This window comes from Megascapheus bottae, chromosome 7 (assembly GCF_031878675.1).
Source record: "Megascapheus bottae isolate mThoBot1 chromosome 7, mThoBot2.hap1, whole genome shotgun sequence".
NCBI lineage: Eukaryota > Metazoa > Chordata > Mammalia > Rodentia > Geomyidae > Megascapheus > Megascapheus bottae.
The window spans coordinates 62,633,513-62,652,797 of NC_143515.1; the positions used below are offsets into that span (position 1 = coordinate 62,633,513).

General features: G+C 42.5%; 1 protein-coding gene across 2 annotated transcripts; it reads left to right on the top strand.

Annotated features, from left to right (window-relative positions):
* Nucleotides 1-9,143: 9,143 nt before the first annotated feature.
* On the top strand, nt 9,144-17,618 carry Dpy30 (dpy-30 histone methyltransferase complex regulatory subunit). 2 transcript variants are annotated; one of them, XM_090337201.1, is made up of 5 exons: nt 9,144-9,220; nt 9,468-9,539; nt 9,626-9,673; nt 13,054-13,196; nt 17,284-17,618. In XM_090337201.1, the coding sequence occupies exons 2-5, from the start codon at nt 9,504-9,506 to the stop codon at nt 17,354-17,356; spliced, it is 300 nt and encodes a 99-aa protein (XP_090193327.1). In that variant the 5' UTR covers nt 9,144-9,220; nt 9,468-9,503; the 3' UTR covers nt 17,357-17,618. The 2 variants fall into 2 exon arrangements, with proteins under 2 accessions (XP_090193327.1, XP_090193328.1); XM_090337202.1 differs by lacking the exon at nt 9,626-9,673.
* The last annotated feature ends 1,667 nt before the right edge of the window (nt 17,619-19,285 follow it).

Sequence of the window (19,285 nt, forward strand, 5' to 3'; positions counted from 1 at the left end):
GTTCTTAACTCCAGTTAACCACCAGAAAAACCAGAAGTGGCACTATGGCTCAAGTGGTAGAGTTCTAGCCTTGAGCTGAAGAGCTCAGGGACAGTGCCAAGGCCCTGAGTTCAAGCTCCAGGACTGGCAAAAAAAAATAAGTTAGCAAGGTCCCATTACAATAACATGAACCTGGTATGATTATATGCACCTGTAATTACATCTACATGAGAGTGAAGCTTAAGACAGGAGGATCTTGGTTTAATTATAGCCAGGACAAATAAGTTAGACCTGATCTAAAAAGTAGACCTAAAAGTAGTAGACTCTGGCTAGGAGTGTGGCTTAATGGTAGAGTGTTTACCTAGCATGCATGAAACCCTGGATTTGATTTCTCAAAGCCATAGAAACAGAAAAGTCCAGAAGTGGGCCGGGAGTTTGGCCTAGTGGTAGAGTGCTTGCCTAGCATGCACAAAGACCCAGGTTCAATTCCTCGGTACCCACATACATATAACAACAACAACAAAAAATAAGCCAGAAGTGGTGCTATGGCTCAAGTGGTAGAGCTCTAGCCTTGAGAAAGTCCAAGGACAGTGCTCAGGCTCTGAGCCCAAGCCCAGGACTGGCAAAAAGAAAAGAAAAGAAAAGAAAAGGCCAGAAGTGGCACTGTAGTGCAAGTGGTAAAGTGCACGTCTAGAGCAAAAGAAGCTCAGGGAAGTGCCCAGGCACTGAGTTCAAGCCCCAGGACTATCAGGGGGGGAAAGAAAAGTAGTACACCCTATCTAAAAAGAAGCAAAAAGTGCTATAGAACTAGAGCAAGAGGCAAAGTGCTTAAGCTTAACGTTTGGGGTCAAATCCAAAAAACAAGAAAAACAACAACAAAAAAAACCTAAAAACTAAAAACAAAGAAACAACTTTCCTATTTATGTATATTGGCTATAGTACATTTATTTTCACTGCTATGTAGTAGTCTATTGATTTACTTGATTTCAAATTTATTTCACTATTCAACTATTGAAATTTACTTTGGTACTTTTTTTTTTTTTTTTGATTGGTGGTGGGACATGAACTCTGGGCCTGGACGCTGTCCCTGAGGCTCTTACCTCCAGGCTAGTACTCTACCATTTTGAGCCACAGCACCACTTCTGATTTTCTGGTGATTAACTGGAGATGAGTCTTATGGACTTTTGTGCCCAGGCTGGCTTTGAACTGTGATCCTCAGATCTCAGCCTCCTGAGTAGCTATGATTTAAAGGCATGCGCCTTGCTTTTCTTCTTTTTTTTTTGTCCATCATAGAGCTTGAACTCAGCACCTGGGAACTGTCCCTGAGCTCTTTTGCTAAAGGCTAATACTCTACCACTTTGAGCCACAGCTCTAATTGGAAATTAGAGTCTCATAGACTTTTCGTGCCTGGGCTCACTGTGAACCACAATCCTCAGTTCTCATCTTCCTGAGTAGCTAGCATTACACGCCTGTGCCATTAAAACAAAACAAAACAAAACAACGAAAAAAAACCCCGAACTTTCTTAGGTTTTTGTTTGTTTGCTTGGTGTTTTTTTATTTCAAGTATTGGGAATTAAATCTATCTATATATCTTAAGTGTATCAAACAACTGCACTTGGATTGAAAACGTTGCTTAAGTGGTAATGTAATTGCCCAATAAGTAAGAGACCCTGAATTCAATCCCTAGTACAAGAAAACATAAAAGGGCCAAACACTAGTACCCATAAACCCTAGCACTCCAGCCCCACAACTCATTTTTTAATTTGGCCATGACACAGCCCGCCCTGTAGTAGAATGGCTTTGGAGGCAGGTTGGTTGCATTCAGACCCCTGTTCCACCACTTTTTTGTTATCTCAGGCTAGTGACTCAGTTTCTGGCTCTTTGAATAATAGCTAGAATAGGACCTGACATTAAGCTGGTACTCAGTATTTGTTGAAGAATGCTTCTCCTACCTTTCCTGTATACATACACTATTATCTAACAAATAATGCACTAGTTGCATGTGTCTAAGCACTTTCTCTCATTTTCCAGCACCACAGTACTCTCAGACCATATTTCTTTCACTGAAAAATGGCTACTCTTTCTACCTTCACTGTTAAAAGTCTTTCAAGATTTTTCAGACATTAGTAGTAGTAGCAGCATCATTGAAGATTAAACTTATAGACTTATGCTTGCTAGGCAAGTACCCTACTATTCAAATCATGTCCCCAAAGCTTTTCGTTTTAGTTTTGGGATAAGATTTTACATTTGTACCTGGCCACCCTAGCTTACAATCTTATGAGGCCTGGATGACAGGTGTAAACCATCATGGTTCATTTACATATTAAGATGGGGTCTTGCTGGTGATAATGGCTCATAACTACTTAATAGTCAGAGACTTGAGGACCAACGTCTGAAGCCATCTCAGGCAGTGAAATCCCTGTGAATCTTATCTCCAATTAACCACCAGAAAACTGGTAGTGGTGCTGTGGCTCAGGGGTACAGTGGTAGCCTTGAGCTGAATTGCTCAGGGACAGTGCCCAGGCCCAGAGTTCAAGTCCCATGACCTCCTCCCCCCCAAAAAAAAGCCCAAGGACAGCACTCAGGCTCTGAGTTCAAGCCCTGGGATAGGCAAAAAAAAAATCCTTCCCTTATTACCTCAAGTAGGAATTATGTTTAAAAAATTCTTATCGTAATGCAGTTGTGTGCTATGACTCTTATGCCATATTGTTCTGTGTAAGTGTTAAATACCCTTATAAAAGTCTTATAAAATGTATAAAACATGGCTACATTTTATACATTTGCCTCCCTTTCTACATCTAGCTGTATACCTTATGGTACTTATTGAATTTAGGAGTAATTTGAAAACCAATTAAAACAAGATGATAGTGATAGATATTTTGCTGTTGTGTAGTAAAACACTCCAAAATGTATTACCTTCACATTATAGCCATTTATTTACCCAAAATTTTGGCTAGATTCTGGTGGGTGGTTCTTCTGATATCTCTGCTTGGGATGAATCAAGTGAAGCTAAAATGGGGAGATGGTTTCCTCAGTCTCATTTACACATCCAGAGCTTGGTTGTAGCCATTGGATAGGATACATGTCTCTAGCAAGATAGTTAAGATTCTAGATGACAACCGGATTCCAAGAGAACACGTGCAGAAGCTCTAAGGCTTCTTGAAACCTTAATTTGAAAGTTGCCCATTTGTTGGCGGCTCATGCCTGCAGTTCCACCTAAGCAGGAGAGTAAGATCTGAGGATTGAGGTTTGAAGCCAGCACTGGCAGGAAAGTCCATGAGACTCTTATTTTCAATTAACTGCCAGAAAACTGGAAGTAAAACTGTGGCTCAAAGAGGTAGAGTTCTAATCTTGAGCAAAAGAGTTCAGGGACAGCACCCAGGCCATGAGTTCAAGCCTCATGACTGACAAAAAAAAAGTTGCCCATTGTGATTTTTGCTGTTGTTTTTTTGTTTTTGTCAGTACAGGGGCTTGAACTTGGAGCCTGGGCACATGTCCCTGAGCTTCTTTTTACTCAAGGCTAGCGCTGTACTACTTGAGTCATAGTGCCACTTCTGGCTTTTTCTGTTTGTGTGGTTCTGAGGAATTGCATCTAAGGCTTCATGCATACTAAATAAGCACTCTACCACTAAGTCACATTCCCAACCCACAAGTAATCTTATCACAAAGAAAATACATAGAATTTTCTTCTACCTCATGTTGCAATTGTTTTCTCTAAGAAAGTATTTTCCTGAATCATAATTTTAAAGAAACCTTAGTTTTAGGTTAGAAATGATCTATATGTATAGTCCTAGACCTTGGAAGGGTGAGCAAGAGGATGTCAAGATCTAATTCAGCCAGAGTTCCACAAAAGTAAAACCAAAACCCTTTAGCTTTATTTATTTTTGTGCCAGTACTGGGGTTTGAACTCAGGGTATGGGCGCTATCCCTGAGCTCTTTTGTTCAAGGCCAGTGCTCTTGCACTTGAGCCACAACTCCACTTCTGGCATTTTGTGGTTAATTGGAAATAAGAGTTTCATGGATTTCCTGCCTGGCTTCGAATTTTGATCCTAGTAGCCTTAGCTACTAGGATTATAGGCATAAGCCACTGGCACCCAGCTCAAAGCCTCCCACTCAGGGCCTAGTCGCTGCCCCTGTGCTTGTTTTGCTCAAGACTAGCACTCTGCCACTAGAGCCACAGTCTCACTTCCAATTTTTTTGGTAGTTTATTAAAGATTCTCATGGACTTTCCTGCCCAGGCTGGCTTTGTGGGATTCTCAGATCTCTGCCTCCTGAGTTGCTAGGATTACAGATGTGAACCACCAGTGCCTGGCCAGTTGCATTTAATTTTGAATGTGTTTCTTCTACAGCCTTTACTTTTTATTCCTATGGTAAGGTTATGGGATTGAGATAAAATGTGACTAGGATTGGTTCCATCAGTTGACTTTTAGTATGATATGGACCCAAACTCTCTTTTTTGGTGTTGGAGGCCTTGAGCTCTCTGCTAGCTTTTTTTTTGTTCAAGCCTGGTATACTATCACTTGAGCCACAGTTACACTTCTTTTTGTTGGTTAAATGACTATAGTGTCTCTTAAATTTATCTGTCTGAGCTGGCTTTGAACCCAAATACTTAATCAGCTTCCTAAGTAGCTAAGATTATAGGCATGAGCCACTGGTGCTTAGCCCAAACTTTTTTTTTGGCCAGTCTTGGGGCTTGAATTCAGGGTCTGAGCACTATCTTTGGGCTTTCTCAAGGTTAGAATTCTACCACCTGAGCCACAGCACCACTTTTGGCTTTTTCTATGTATGAGGTACCAAGGAATCGAACTCCGGTCTTTGTGCATGCTAGGTAAGCACGTTACCACTAGGTCAAACTCCTGACCCAGAGCCTAGACTCTTTTAGCTAGGGATCTTGAATCTTCTCAGTTCACATCCTTTTCCCCTTGGAATTATTTTTCAGTTTCAAATCCATTTTCTGAGTTAACGTCTTCCTAAATTGATCTCAAGAAAAATTGTTCCTTGATATTTTCCTGGACTGATATTCTGCCTGGATTGAAGATCTGAACCTTCCTAGTCATTCAACCTACAGTGTGGAAGGCTCCCAGTTTTTAGATGGTAAGGACTTTCAGGACACTTAATCTCAAATGGAATCTAGGACAGTTTCACCAGGACAAAAAAGAAGAGCTGAGTACTGTGGTAACTAAGCCAGGACATCCAATCACTTTATCACTTTAACCCATTAACTTCTTTGCCAAAGTGCCACCACCAAATAGTTGTTTTTTGTTTTAATTTCAACTCTACTTGCCATTTAAGAAATGTTCTAAACACTTGACTTTAGGTGTTACCTAGATTATTTGAAGTAGAAACCAGTGACAGCTATTAAGGACCTCTGCGCTCGTGCGCTTTCTCTTCTCTTTTTTTTTTTTTTTTTTTTTGTTTTTCAGTCATGGGGTTTGAACTCAAGGCCTGGGTACTGTCCCTGAGCTTCTTTTGCTTAAGGCTAGTACCCTACCACTTAGGTCACAGCATCACTTTTCCTGTTTATGTGGTACTGAGGAATCGAACCCAGGGCTTTATACCTGCTAGGCAAGCACTCTACTGCTAAGCCACATTCCCAGCTTTCTTTCTTTCTTTTTTTTTTTTTTTTTGCCAGTCCTGGCCTTGAGCTCAGGGCCTGAGCACTGTCCTTGGACTTTCTCAAGGCCGGAGCTCTACCACTTGAGCCTCAGCACCACTTCCGATTTTTTTCTATGTATGTGGTACCGAGGAATCGAACCCGGGTCTTCATGCATGCTAGGCAAGCACTTTAACCACTAGGCCAAACTCCTGGCCCCAGCTTGCTTTCTTTCTTTCTTTCTTTCTTTCTTTCTTTCTTTCTTTCTCTCTCTCTCTCTCTCTCTCTCTCTCTCTCTCTCTCTCTCTCTCTCTTCTTTCTTTCTTTCTGTAGGGGGGCTTGAACTCAGGATATCTTGATTTCTCAGCTTATTTGCTCACAGCTGGCACTTTTCCACTTTAATTACTCTCCCAGTCTAGCATTTTGCTTGTTAATTAGAGATGGAGTTTTTCCAACTTTTCTACTTGGGCTGAATTATGATCATTCAGGTCTTAGCCTCCTAAGTAGTTTGAATTATAGGAATGAGCCACTGGCACCCAGTTTGGACTTTTTTTTTTTGCCAGTCCTAGGGCTTGAACTCAGGGTCTGGGCACTGTCCTTGGGCTTTTTCGAGGCTAGTGCTCTTCCATTTGAGTCATAGCACCTCTTCCAGCTTTTTCTGTGTTTGTGATACTGGGCTCCTACTGTTAGGTCATGCTCCTAGCTCCAGGACATCTTTATGTTGCTGTTTCTTTGGTTAGTCATGGGGCTTGAACCCAGGGCCTGGGTGCTGTCTTTGAGCTCTTTTGCTCAAAGCTAGCACTCTACCACTTTGAACCGCAGCTCTACTTTTGGTCTTCTGTTGGCTAATTGGAGATAAAGAGTTTAATGGACTTTGTTGCTCAAGCCATCTTTGAACTGTGATCCTTAAATCTAAGCCTCCTGAGTGGCTAGGATTATATGAGTGAGCCAACAGTGCCCAGCTTAGGACATCTTTTTAATTGAAGAAAAAAAAAAGTAAAATAAAATAGCCTGCTTTAAGAGATGACTGGCTTTGGAAAAAGGTTGAAAATTGAAATATAGAAACAAAAGACATTATTGTGAGGGAGAAAATTATTAGAGTAGGGCTGGGAATGTGGCTTCGTGCCACATGCCTAGCATGCATGAAGTCCTGGGTTCAATTCCTCAGTACCACATAAACAGAAAGAGTCAGAAGTGGTGCTGAGGTTCAAGTATTCAAGTAATACAGTGCTGGTCTTGAATAAAAAGCAGCTCAGGGACAGTGCCTAGGCCCTGAGTTCAAGCCCCAAGACTGGCAAAACCAAAACCCCCCAAAAAGGCTAGCACCCTTCCATTTTGAGTCACAGCACTTCTGGTTTTCCAGTGATTAACTGAAGGTAAGAATCTCTTGCCTGGGCTTACTTCTAACAGTGATCCTCAAATCTCAGCTTCCTGAGTAACTGGGATTACAGGGATAAGCCACTTGTGCCTAGCTTCTAACTTTTAATTGTAAAGACTGGTTCAAGGGGCTGGGAGTGTGGCCTAATGGTAGAGTGCTTGCCCAGCATGCACAAAGCCCTGGGTTTGATTCCTCAGAACCATGTAGACATAAAAACACAGATGTGTGGACCGGGAGTTTGGCCTAGTGGTTAAAGTGCTTGCCTAGCATGTGGTTCGATTCCTCCGTACCACATACATAGAAAAAAGCCGGAAGTGGTGCTGAGGCTCAAGTGGTAGAGCTCTGGCCTTGAGAAAGTCCAAGGACAGTGCTCAGTCCCTGAGCTCAAGCCTAGGACTGGCAAAAAAAAAATAATAAACAAAAACAAAAACAAAAACCCAGAAGTGGTGTTGTGGCTCAAGCAGTAGAGCTCTAGCCCTGAGGACAGTGCCCAGGCCCTGAATTCAAGCCTTAGGACTGGACAAAAAAAAAAAAAAATCTAGTTCAAACATTTAAACCCAACTAACTAATCAACTACCAACCTCAATCAAAATTGTCACAAGATTGAGATTGTCTCCAATCTTCAGTAAAAGTAGATGAGCTCATGGTTTTGAAATGGTGGGTTACCTGACCAGCTCAACTTGCTTTTTCAAGCTATGATGCTATCAATCTATGAAAGCATCGCAGAGCATGTTGATACAGAATTCCCATCTAGAATGACAATCTAGATTATAAGAGGGTGCATTCAGCCAGCATGCTAAACAAAATACTAGTGTGTTTGTGTGTGTGTGTGTGTGTATACAATTTACTGTTTCTATATTTATGGCACCCAGATCAAGTAGAATGTTATAATGGTGGACACCAGTGGCTCACACCTGCAAATCCTAGATACTAAGCAGGATAAGATCTGAAGATTGTGATTGGAAGCTAGCCAGGACAGGAGAGTTTGTAAGACTTTTTTCTCCAATTAATCAGAAAAAACAGCCACAAGTGGAGGTGTAGCTTGAATAGTAGAATGACACCCCGAGTGAAAAGGCAAAACTGATTTCAAGCCTCAGGATCAATAGACAGACAGACAGACAGACAGACAGACAGACACACACACACACACACATTAAACTCATAAAAAGGAAATGTAACTACAAGAAGTTGAACTAAGGCAAAGGCATGAAGTTCATGACTATAACTTTTCTATTTATCCTAAAATAAAGGCACTGGATTAAAGACAATCTGATGTACTACATCCTTTTTTGCCCCCTTAAAAACTGTATTTAAAGGAGGCCAATTAGGGCTGGGAATGTGGTTTAGAGATAGAGTGCTTGCCTAGCATACACAAAGCCCTGGGTTTAATTCCTCAGAAACAGAAACATTTGGAAGCAGTGCTGTGGCTCAAGTGGCAGAGTGCTAGCCTTGAGCAAAAAGCAGCTCAGGGACAATGACCAGGCCCTGAGTTCAAGCCCCAGGACTGGCTAATAATAATAAATAGTAATAATAAAGGCATAATTTTATTCCTTTTTATTTTTCAAATACAACAGTATCAACAGAACCAGGGATTGGAAAGCTAGTTTCGTATCGCCAATCTGGATACAAATGCAGATTACCACTAACCTCTCCTCTTCAGATTTTTTTTTTGCCAGTCCTGGGCTTGAATTCAGGTCTTGAGCACTGTCCTTGGACTTTCTCAAGGCTAGAGCTCTACCACTTGAGCCTCAGACCACTTCTGGCTTTTTTCTATGTATGTGGTACCGCGGAATCGAACCCAGGTCTTCATGCATGCTAGGCAAGCACTTTAACCACTAGGCCAAACTCCCGGCCCTCCTCTTCAGATTTGAAACCCCCTTTTTTAGTCCCCCTCCCCACTTAAAGTGAAACTCTGACATTCTATCGTAGATGGCTGGGCCTGCGCCTAGGCTTTTCTATCAAGAACCACTCAGCAAGTGCGCGGATTCCGTTCCTCCGGGACAGAACCCCGGGGGTCCGGCAGGTCACTGGGTCTGAGGCTGGGGCGGGGGCCGCTCGGGGCGGCTCGGCAGTCTGGCGCAGGACGCCCTCGGGTTCCTGCCGGGCGGCCCTCGGCGCGCACGCCAGCAGCAGGCCGGGTCCTCAGCCCAGGCTCGCCGCCAAGGCCGGCGCATGCGCGGCAGTTGCACGACACCTTCACTTACGGCGGTGTGGTTGGCGCCGGGAGTTGGTTGCGCGCCGCAGAGCTCTTAGGAACCAAGAGCGTCGGGGTGGGTAGCCCGCCATCTGTCTTCTTTTCCCACTTATTCCTGGCCCTGGGTCGAGGGGGGGGGGAGGGTGTCTACCACAGAGCTTCTGGGCCCGAGGCGGACCCCGAGTGGTGCACGGCCCCATTCCGCTCCCCTTCAGCCCCGGGCGCCCGGGCGTCCAGGTGGGGTGAGGGGCGGGGTCGGAGGCTGGGCTCCTTCCTGGGGTTGAAATCTCCCGGGTAACTCCAGGCTCTTCTTGTTTTCCAAGGCTGGTATCCGGTGACTGTGATCCGCGGGGTCCGCCATGGAGCCAGAGCAGATGCTGGAGGGGCAGACGCAGGTACCCGGAGGCCCTGGACGCGGGGCGGCGGTGCGCCGGGCTGCGCCGCGGCTCCGAGTCTCTGTGACGGGTGTTGTGTTTTCTAGGTGACAGAAAATCCTCACACCGAGTACGGCCTCACAGACAACGTGGAGGTAACCCATCCGCTCCCCTCTGCCAGAGAGCGCGAGATCTGATTTTACTAGGTTACTTAGCACTGGGCACAACTTGGATAACTGAACTAAATTGGTATCAAGTGGTAGGGGACTGGCGTTGTTACTAGCGGTACTTATACTTGTCTGAAAAGGAGAAAATGGAACGTACTTGTAAGTGAATGAGTACATCCTAGACCAAATGAAAGAAGCAGAGCTGGGTAGGAAAATACAAACTTCCCAGGGAAAGTTTGGTTAAGTGTGAATAGGAGTATTTCCAAGCACCAGCGTGTTAATAGTTCTTCGATCTTGTAACGAGCAGTTTCTGTGGATTTTCAGCCTCTGTGGGTTCAAAGAAGTTGACTGTCTAACCTCTATCGAAAGTGGAGAGCTGTATTAAACCTAGGAGGGCTGACTTTCGCCAAAAGATTATTATTATTATTTTTGCCAGTCCTGGGATAGGAACTCAGGGCCTGAGCACTGCCCTTGGGAGACTCAGAGCCTGAGCACTGTCCTTGGGCTTTTCTCAAGGTTAGTGCTCTTTGGGAATTTTGCCTAGCCAAAAGAATTAAAATTGCAATGACCAGAGTTGAACGACTCCTTTTTGCCGATTAATAGCAGAATTTATTGATTTGCCACCAGTCTTTTCATAATGAACTTAAAAAATAAACAACAACAAATGGGCCAGGAGTGTGGTCTAGTGGTAGAGTGCTTGCCTAGCATGCACGAAGACCTGGATTCAGTTTCTCAGTACCACATACACAGAAAAAGCTGGAATTGGTACTATGGCTTAAGGGGTAGAGTGCTAGCCTTGAGAAAACCCAGGTATATTACACAGGCCCTGAGTTCAAGCTCCCGGACTGGCAAAAAAACAAAAAACCTTAAGATTGATCTTGGGGGAGGAGGGGCTGGACTGGAAGAGTTGTGGGCATGGCTCAGTTGGTAGAGTGCTAGCCATTGAGGGAAAATCTTCAGGTACCTAGTTTGAGTCCTGATCTCCCTCCTCCACTCTCCCATTGCCCCGTTCGGGAGAGGGGAGACTAAGATTTCAAGCTTGCATAGGAACCATAGGCTTCCTGCCTCAATGCTGGTATTGCAGTCATGACCACCACACCTGGATTTGTGTGTGTGTGTGTGTTGATCCTGGGACTTGAATTTAAGGTCTAGGTGCCTTCCCTTGCTATTTCACTCAAAGCTAATACTCTACCACTTGAGTCATAGCTTCACTTCTAGAGTTTTGATGGTTAATGGGAGATAAGATCCTCAGCAATTCTCCTGTCTGGGTTGGCTTTTAACCAAGATCCTTGGTTCTCAGCCTCTTGTGTAGCTAGGATTACAGATGTCAGCCAATGAGAGCCTCATGCTTGGTGAGAGTTTGTTCTGGTATGATCTGTAATAAAAGAAGCAGAATGCGGGGCCAGGAGTTTGGCTTAGTGGTTAAAGTGCTTGCCTAGCATTCATGAGAACCCAGGTTCGATTCCTCGGTACCACATACATAGAAAAAAAAAAGCCGGAAGTGATGCTTAGGCTCAAGTGGTACAGCTCTAGCCTTGAGAAAGTCCAAGAAAAAAAAAAAAAGAAGAAGCAGAATGCATTTATGCTATGATATTGTGCTACATTATGTCATGCATAGTGTTTTGGAACACACTGTAATAAGGTATGTGTTAGTAGACCAGACATAGTGGTTCACATCTGCAGTCACTATACTAAGGAAGTGGTAGCTGGAGTATCACAGTTAAAGGTAGCTCAGGATACATAATGAGACCTGGTCTCAAAAAACTAAAACTAAGAGAAAGTGTAAGCCCAAGTGAGCAAACAAAAAGAAGATACTCTTGTTAAAAAAAAGAAAAGAAAGGGGAACTGAGTATGTAACTCAGTGGTAGGGCATATCCAAGGCCCTCAGTGTAATTGAAAGTATCAAAAAAGGAAAAGGGCTGGGAGCTGATGGCTCACACCTATAATCTTGGCTAAGGAGGATCTGTGCATTGGGGCTAGAAGCTAGGCTGGCCTGGAAAGTCTGTGAGACTGCTAGTCTTTTTTTTTTTTTTCTTGCCAATTCTGGGGCTTGAACTCAGGGCCTGGGACTGTCTCAAGGCTAGCACTCTACCCTTGAGCCACAGTACCACTTCTGGCTTTTTTTGTATATGTTGTACCCAGGAATTGAACCCAGGGCTTCGTGCATGCTAGGCACTGGGCCAAACTCCCAGCCCTGGAGTGCTAGTCTTGAGTGAAAAAGGTCAGAGACAGCTCCCAATCCCTGAGTTCAGGCCCCAAAACCAACAACAACAAAAAGTGTGTGTGTGTGTGTGGGGGGGGCAGGAGTAGCCATAGTGGCCTCAGGCTGGTAGCTTAGGCCTGTAATCCTAGCTAATTAGGAGGCTGAGAGCACAAAAGGATCTGAGACTCTTGCCTACAATTATCTCTAGAAAATGGGAAGTGGGGCTTGGCTCAAGGGTAGGGCTGTAGCCTTGAGCTGAAGAGCTCCAGGACAGTGCCCAAGCCATAGTTCAAGCCTCAAGACTCACAAAAAAAAAAAAAAAAAAAAGGAGGGGAAGGGTAACAAAGTTCAAGAAGTAATGTACCTTAAGAAGATAAATGTAACCCCTTTTGTATATCACTCTGATAACAGATTAAAAAACAAAAACAAAAACAAATAGGCTCTGTGGCTTACTCATATAATCCTACCTATTTAGGAGGCTGAGATTTTGAGTATTTGTGGTTCTGAGAGACTTAACCTTTAAGCTGCAAAATAAAAACTGCAGGCATGGCTCATGGTAGAATGCCTAGCTATGAGTGAAAAAATTGAGCAAGATTGGGAGACCTTGAGTTCAAGCCTTATTACCAGCACCAAAAGAAAAAAAAGAACAAGATTATATTTACTCCTAAAAAGATAGACAAGTGGGCCGGGAGTTTGGCCTAGTGGTTACAGTGCTTGCCTAGCATGCACAAAGACCCAGGTTCGATTCCTTGGTACCACATACTTAGAAAAGCCAGAAGTGGTGCTGAGGCTCAAGTGGTAGAGTTCTAGCCTTGAGAAAGTCCAAGGACAGTGCTCAGGCCCTGAGCTCAATCCCAGGACTGGCAAAAAAAAAAAAAAAAAAAAAATCACCATGATAATTTAATGTAATTAAAATAAAAATACATTAAAAAAAAGATAGACAAGCAAAAAAAGTAGAATTTGGAGCTATAGCATTAAAAGACTAAGATTTTATGGTTCTTCAGAGAGAAAAAGATAAAATGAAATACAGATGAATTTATTGTCAGAGAAGTTTACAATCTAGAACCAGTTTCTAGTAATTGATTTGTCTCTTCTGTTTTTTGTATAGCACTCAAAAAAGTCTAGTTAATTGGAATAGTAATGGATTTTTAAAATATTTTATTAGAGGATAGTAGAGAATGAGAAGATTAATGCAGAAAAGTCATCAAAACAGAAGGTGGATCTCCAGTCCTTGCCAACTCGTGCCTACTTGGATCAGACAGTGGTGCCTATCTTACTTCAGGGACTTGCTGTGCTTGCAAAGGAAAGGTAATGTAATTTTTTTTTTTTTTTTGCCAGTTGTGGGGTTTAAGCTCAGGGCCTGAGCACTATCGTTGTTGGACTTTTCTCAAGGCTAGAGGTCTACCCTTGAGCCACAGCACCACTTCTAGCTTTTTTCTATGTATGTGATGCTGAGGAATTGAACCCCCTGGTCTTTGTGCATGCTAGGTAAGTACTCTACCACTGGCCAAACTCCCGCCCCTCACCCCTTTTTTTTTGGCCAATTCTGGGACTTGAACTCAGGGCCTGAACACTGTCTTTGGATACTTTTTGCTTAATTCTAGTGCTCTGCTACTTGAGCCATATCGACACTTCTAGATTTTTCTTTGTATGTGGTACCAAAGAATTGAACCCAGAGCTTCATGCATGCTAAGTAAGTGCTCTACCACTAGACTACACTCCTGAACCCTCCCTCCCCTTTTTTTTGTGGTTAGTTGTAGAGCTTGAACTCTGGGCCTGGGCACTGTCTCTGAGCTCTTCAGATTAAGGGTACCACCCTATCCCTAGAGCCACAGTGCCACTTCCAGTTTTCTGGTGGTAAATTGGAGATGAGTCTCACCATCTTTAGTACATGGGCTGTCTTTGAACAGGGATCCTCAGATCTGTCTCTTGAGAAGCTAGGATTATAGGTGTGAGCTACCATGCTCAGCTTGTTTTTTTTTTTTTTTAAATATAATATCTTTAATTTCGGACTTGAACTCAGGGCCTGGGCACTGTACTTAGGCCTTCTCAATGCTAGTGCTCTCCGACTTAAGCCACAGTATGACTTCCAGCTTTTTCTGCATATGTGTTACCAAGGAATTGAACCTAGGACTTTATACATGCTATGTAAGCACTACTACTAGGCCATGCTCCTGGCCCCTCCCTGAGACTTCCTTTTTCTTTCTTTTTTTGTGTTTTGGTCAGTCATGGGGCTTGAACTCTGGGTCTAGGCAATGTCCCTGAGCTCTTCAATTGAAGGCTACCACTCTACCCCATGAGCCACAGCCCCATTTCCTGTTTTCTAGTGGTTAATTGGAGATAAGAGTCTCATGGTCTGTAGTGCCTGGGATGGCCTTGAACAGCAATCGTCAGATCTCAGCCTCTTGAGTAGCTAGGATTACAAGCATGACCCACTGAGCCCAGCTTCCCTGGAACTTTTTTTTGCTATTGTTGTTGGTCTTGGGGCTTGACCTCAGGGTCTGGATGCAGTCCCTGACCTTATTTTGCTCAAGGCTGGTATTCTATCATGAGCTGAGCTCCACTTCTTGAGCCACAGTGCCACTTCCAGTTTTCTAGTGGTTAATTGGAGATAAGAGCCTCACAGACTCTTTTTTTTATTTTTTTGGTAATTTACTGGAGTTAAGAGTCTCAGATTTTCCCACCTGGGGTGGCTGGGTGATCTCAGCCTTCTGAGTAGCTAGGATTACAGGAGTGAGCCACCATGCCTGGCGCATATTATATTTTTAAAAATCATTATTGAGTAGTTGTACAGTTTAAATTTCTGTAAGTCAAGTAATGAGTGCAATACATTGTGATCACTGTCATTTCATCCATTGTTCTCCCTCAATATTCCCCCTCCTGTTCTTTTTTTCTTTTTTCTTTTGTCATTCCTGGGCTTGGGCTTAGGGCCTGAGCTTTGTCCTTGGGTTTTCTCAAGGCTAGAGCTCTACCACTTGAGCCTCACCACAACTTCTGGCATTTTTTTCTATATATGTGGTACCAGGGAATTGAACCCGGGTGTTTGTGCATGCTATGGAAGCACTTGACCACTAGGCCAAACTTCTAGTCCTAAGTAGTTCAATTTTTATGAGTACATCAAATAGAAGGACAGCATTTGTTCACCCTTCTTTCCATACATGTCACCTCCTTTGTTCACCCCTAAAACATGTCTATGTCCTGGTATTGATTTTGATAGTTTGTTAGTGATTCAGAGGATTTATACCTTTGGATTCTTCCTCTAAATATACCATCCTTTGGTCTGTTTATTTGTGTGTGTATAGGTCCATTAGGTTTTAAATATGAGATAGTAAAGAAGAGATAGTAAAGACTATTGTAGTAAAACAACAATGGTTTTTTTTTTTTTTTTTTTTTTTTTGCATAAGTCCTGGGGCTTGAATTCAGGGCCTGAGCATTTTCCTTGGGCTTTTTTCCCTCAAGGCTAGCAATCTGCCACCTGACCACAGCACCACTTCTGGCTTTTCTGTGTATGTGGTGCCCTGGAATTGAACCCCGGTCTTCATTCATGATAGGCAGGCAGTCTACCAGTAGGCCAATCTCTCAGCCTCCAAAATTATATAATTTTATAATAAACTTGATGAAAATGTCTCATTCTATGAGTGAGTAACTGACTTAATGTAGATACATTTGTTAAAAATTATGTGAGGTTAGGGGCTGAAAGTGTGGCCTAGTGGTAGAGTGCTTACCTAGCATGCAGAAAGCTCTGACTGGGTTCGATTCCTCAGTACCACATATCTAGAAAAATCTGGAAGTGATGCTGTGGATTAAGTGGCAGAGCACTAGCCTTGAGCAAAAAGTGTCCAAGGACAGTGTCCAAGGACAGTGCCCAGGCCCAGAGTTCAAGACTCAGGACTGGCAAAAAAAAAAAAAATAAATTAAAAAATACACAGAACAAAACTATGTGAGCTCAGGTTTTGAAATGAAGCTCATTGGTAGAGCACATGCTTACAAGACCTTGATTTCTGTTTCTAGGTTTCTAGTGCTAATAAACAAATATGCTTTTTTTTTTTTTTTTTTTTTTTTTTTTTTGCCAGTTCTGGGCTTGAGCTCAGGGCCTGAGCACTGTCCTTGGGTTTTCTCAAGGACAATAGGCCAAATTTCCGGCCCCACAATTATGCTCTTAATGTATTTTTGATTATTTGTAAAATAAGATTTCTTGTTATAGGACATGGCTTGCCTCTATTATTGACAAAATTATTGGATCCAGCCTGCCATTGATGGCTCATGCCTGTAATCCTAGCAAACTCAGGAAGCTGAGATCTGAGGATCACAGTTCAAAGCCTGTCCATGTAGGAAAGTCTATGAGATTTTTATCTCCAATTAACCACCGGAAAACTGGAAGTGGAGCTATGGCTCCAAGTGTTAGAGCACTAGCCTTGAGCAAAAGAGCTTAAGGACCCAAGTTCAAGCCATATAATGGGCTAAAAAAAAAGGGTAGAGGGCAAGGCATTTGGCTTAATCATAGGGTGCTTCCCTACCATGCACAAAGACCTGGGTTCTATTTCTCAGTACCACATAAACAGAAAAAAAAAAATCTGGAAGTGGTGCTGTGGCCAGGAGTATAGCCTAGTGGTAGAGTGCTTGTCTTGCATGTACAAAGTCCAGGGTTCCATTTCTTGGTACCATATACACAGAAAAGGCCGGAAGTGTTGCTGTGCTCACGTAGTGTAGTGCTAGCCTTGAGAAAGCTCAAGGACAGTGCTCAGGTGCTGAGTTCAAGCCCCAGGAATGGCAAATAAAAGGGGGGGGAATGGATCATATATATGTACATATATATATTTAATTTTATATATTTTTTGTGGGTCATGGGACTTGAACTCTGCCTGGGTGCTGTCTTTGAGCTCTTCAGCTCAAGGTTACTGCTCTACCCCTGGGCCTGGGTGTTGTCCTTGAGTTCCCCTGCTCAAGGCAACCACCCTACCCTTGAGCCAAGCCCCATACTGTTTTCTAAGGTTAATTCGAGGTAAAAATCTCAGGTCCTTTTGTGTCTGGGCTGGCTTTGAACTTTGATCCTCAGATTAAGGTAGCTAGGATTACAGGTATGAGTCTCCCACACCCTGCTTAAAAAAATTTTTTTTTTTCTTTTTGTGCCAATTCTGGGGCTTGTACTCAGGCCTTGCCCACTATTCTTGGTCCTTTTCCTCAAGGGTAGTGCTCTACTACTTGAGCCACAGCACCACTCCTGGCTTTTCTATGTATGTGGTACTGAGGAATTGAATCTGGGTCTTCATGCATGCTAGGCAAGCACTCTACTACTAGACCAAAATTTTGGCCCTTAAAATGTATTTTTTAATGACACAATTCATTTCACATCTAGTAAACATTTCTCAACTTTGGATTTCTTTTTTCTTTACAGACCACCAAATCCTATTGAATTTCTAGCATCTTATCTTCTAAAAAACAAGGCACAATTTGAAGACCGAAACTGACGTATTGGGAAGAAAAGAAAAATTTGATTGCTACTGTAGATTTACATGATTAAGAGGCAGCTTTAATTGCCATGATTTTCCCCTCAATTGGAAGAACCTTCAGGAGAACAGAACTTATTTCCAGATTGGCAGAAGAGAACCTATTTCCCTTATTTTCATTTAATCACCATACTTATTTAATAAGTGTATTCTGTTCAGTTTTACTTAGATCATCTATAACTTTGTTTTTAAATGGCCTTCAAAATAAACTGTCAAAATGCCATTATGGTAGTTTCTGTTTTGTATGGCAAGTATTTTATACCTTGTTTTCATGAATGTCTTCTTGTGTTTTTGAGTTCTGTAGAGTTTTATAACAGAAAATAAAACAGAATCAAGTATATTATAAAAGTCAATATTGTTCTTAGTATTGTCCCCAGATTTTTCCATGGTGGGCTGTGGGCACCTTCATTCTAACAAATATCACAGGTGGCTATAATCTACAGTAATTCCGGAGCACCAACAAAGCATTACAGAGGGCATGGGCATACATACAGGAGCTTCCTTCAGTGCTTTAGAGTAATGAGTTTATTTTACATATATATATATATATATATATATATATTTTTTTTTTTTTTTTAACCAGTCCTGGGGTTTGAACTCAAGGCCTAAGCACTGTCCTTCAGGTTTCTCAAAGGCTTGGGCTCTACCACTGGAGTCATAGCCCCACTTAGGGCTTTTTTAATATCTTTGTGGTACCAAGGAATCAGACCTGGGACTTTGTGCATGCTAGGCAAGCATTCTACCACTAGACCAAACTCCCGGCCCCAAATAATATTTCCTGTAGTCAAGATCAGTACTGTTTAGTGAAACTATCTCTCATGCAGCAACTCTGTAAATTAGAAATTATTATTCCCATTTTGCAGATGAGGAAACCGACGTGGAAAAGTTAAATGCTCGTTTGGGACAATACAGCTGGTAAGTACTGAGAAATGTGAATTCAGTCTGTTTCTGCTGATGTGTTGCTGTTGGCTATGTGACAAATCTTGTGTTACATAATACTATCTGTCTTTGCAATACAAATACAGTAGTTTTGAGTCTGTTCCTATTGTCCCCTGTGAAAAAACCGAGATAACTCACTAGCTCTGAAAACAAAAATTGAAGAGAGCCAGGAAAACCATTGATGAGAACAATGGGTCTCAAAAGTGAGAAATAGTGCCCCTCAAGCATAAATTCACACTCACTGGACATTTGGGGAATATGGACACATTCCAGGTACCACAATTGCAGTGAAGTGGAATTCTGTTGGCATCTACTGGAGAGAGCCAGGTGCTGTTAAATATCTTAAAAGACACGGAAAGCCCATATCTCCTCCATAATTACCCACTTCAGTTCTCCCAAAGTTGAGAGTCTTGCTTTGGAAGCATTAATTAAAGTCATATGTCTTCCAGGTAAAAATATTAAGGCCTTTGCATATTTAGAATCATAAAGCTTATGAGGCCTGTGTTGTAGTTCTGCAGCATGAGTTTTAGTTCTCTTTAAACTGACAAATAGTTATTTAAGTAGAGTGGATTCTTCTGGAGAGGCGATGTTACGGTTTTGATTTACATCTGTAGATCTGTATATCTGAATAAATATTGGGGTCATAAATCTGGAAATATTTTGATATGATTATAGTAGTTGTCTTAGTAGTCTATCAAAATTTATTTTGGGCCAGATGCCAGTGGCTCACACCTGTAATTCTAGCTACTCAGGAGGCTGAGATCCAAGGATTGCAGATCAAAGCCAGCCAGGGTATGAAAGTCTGTGAGACTCCAATTAACCGACAGAAAACTGTAAGTGGCACTGTGGAAGTGGTAGAGCTTTAGCCTTGAACTGAAGCACTCATGGACAGCCCCCCATGCCCAGAGTTCAAGCCCCAGGAATGACAAGAAAAAAAAAATCATTTTGGTT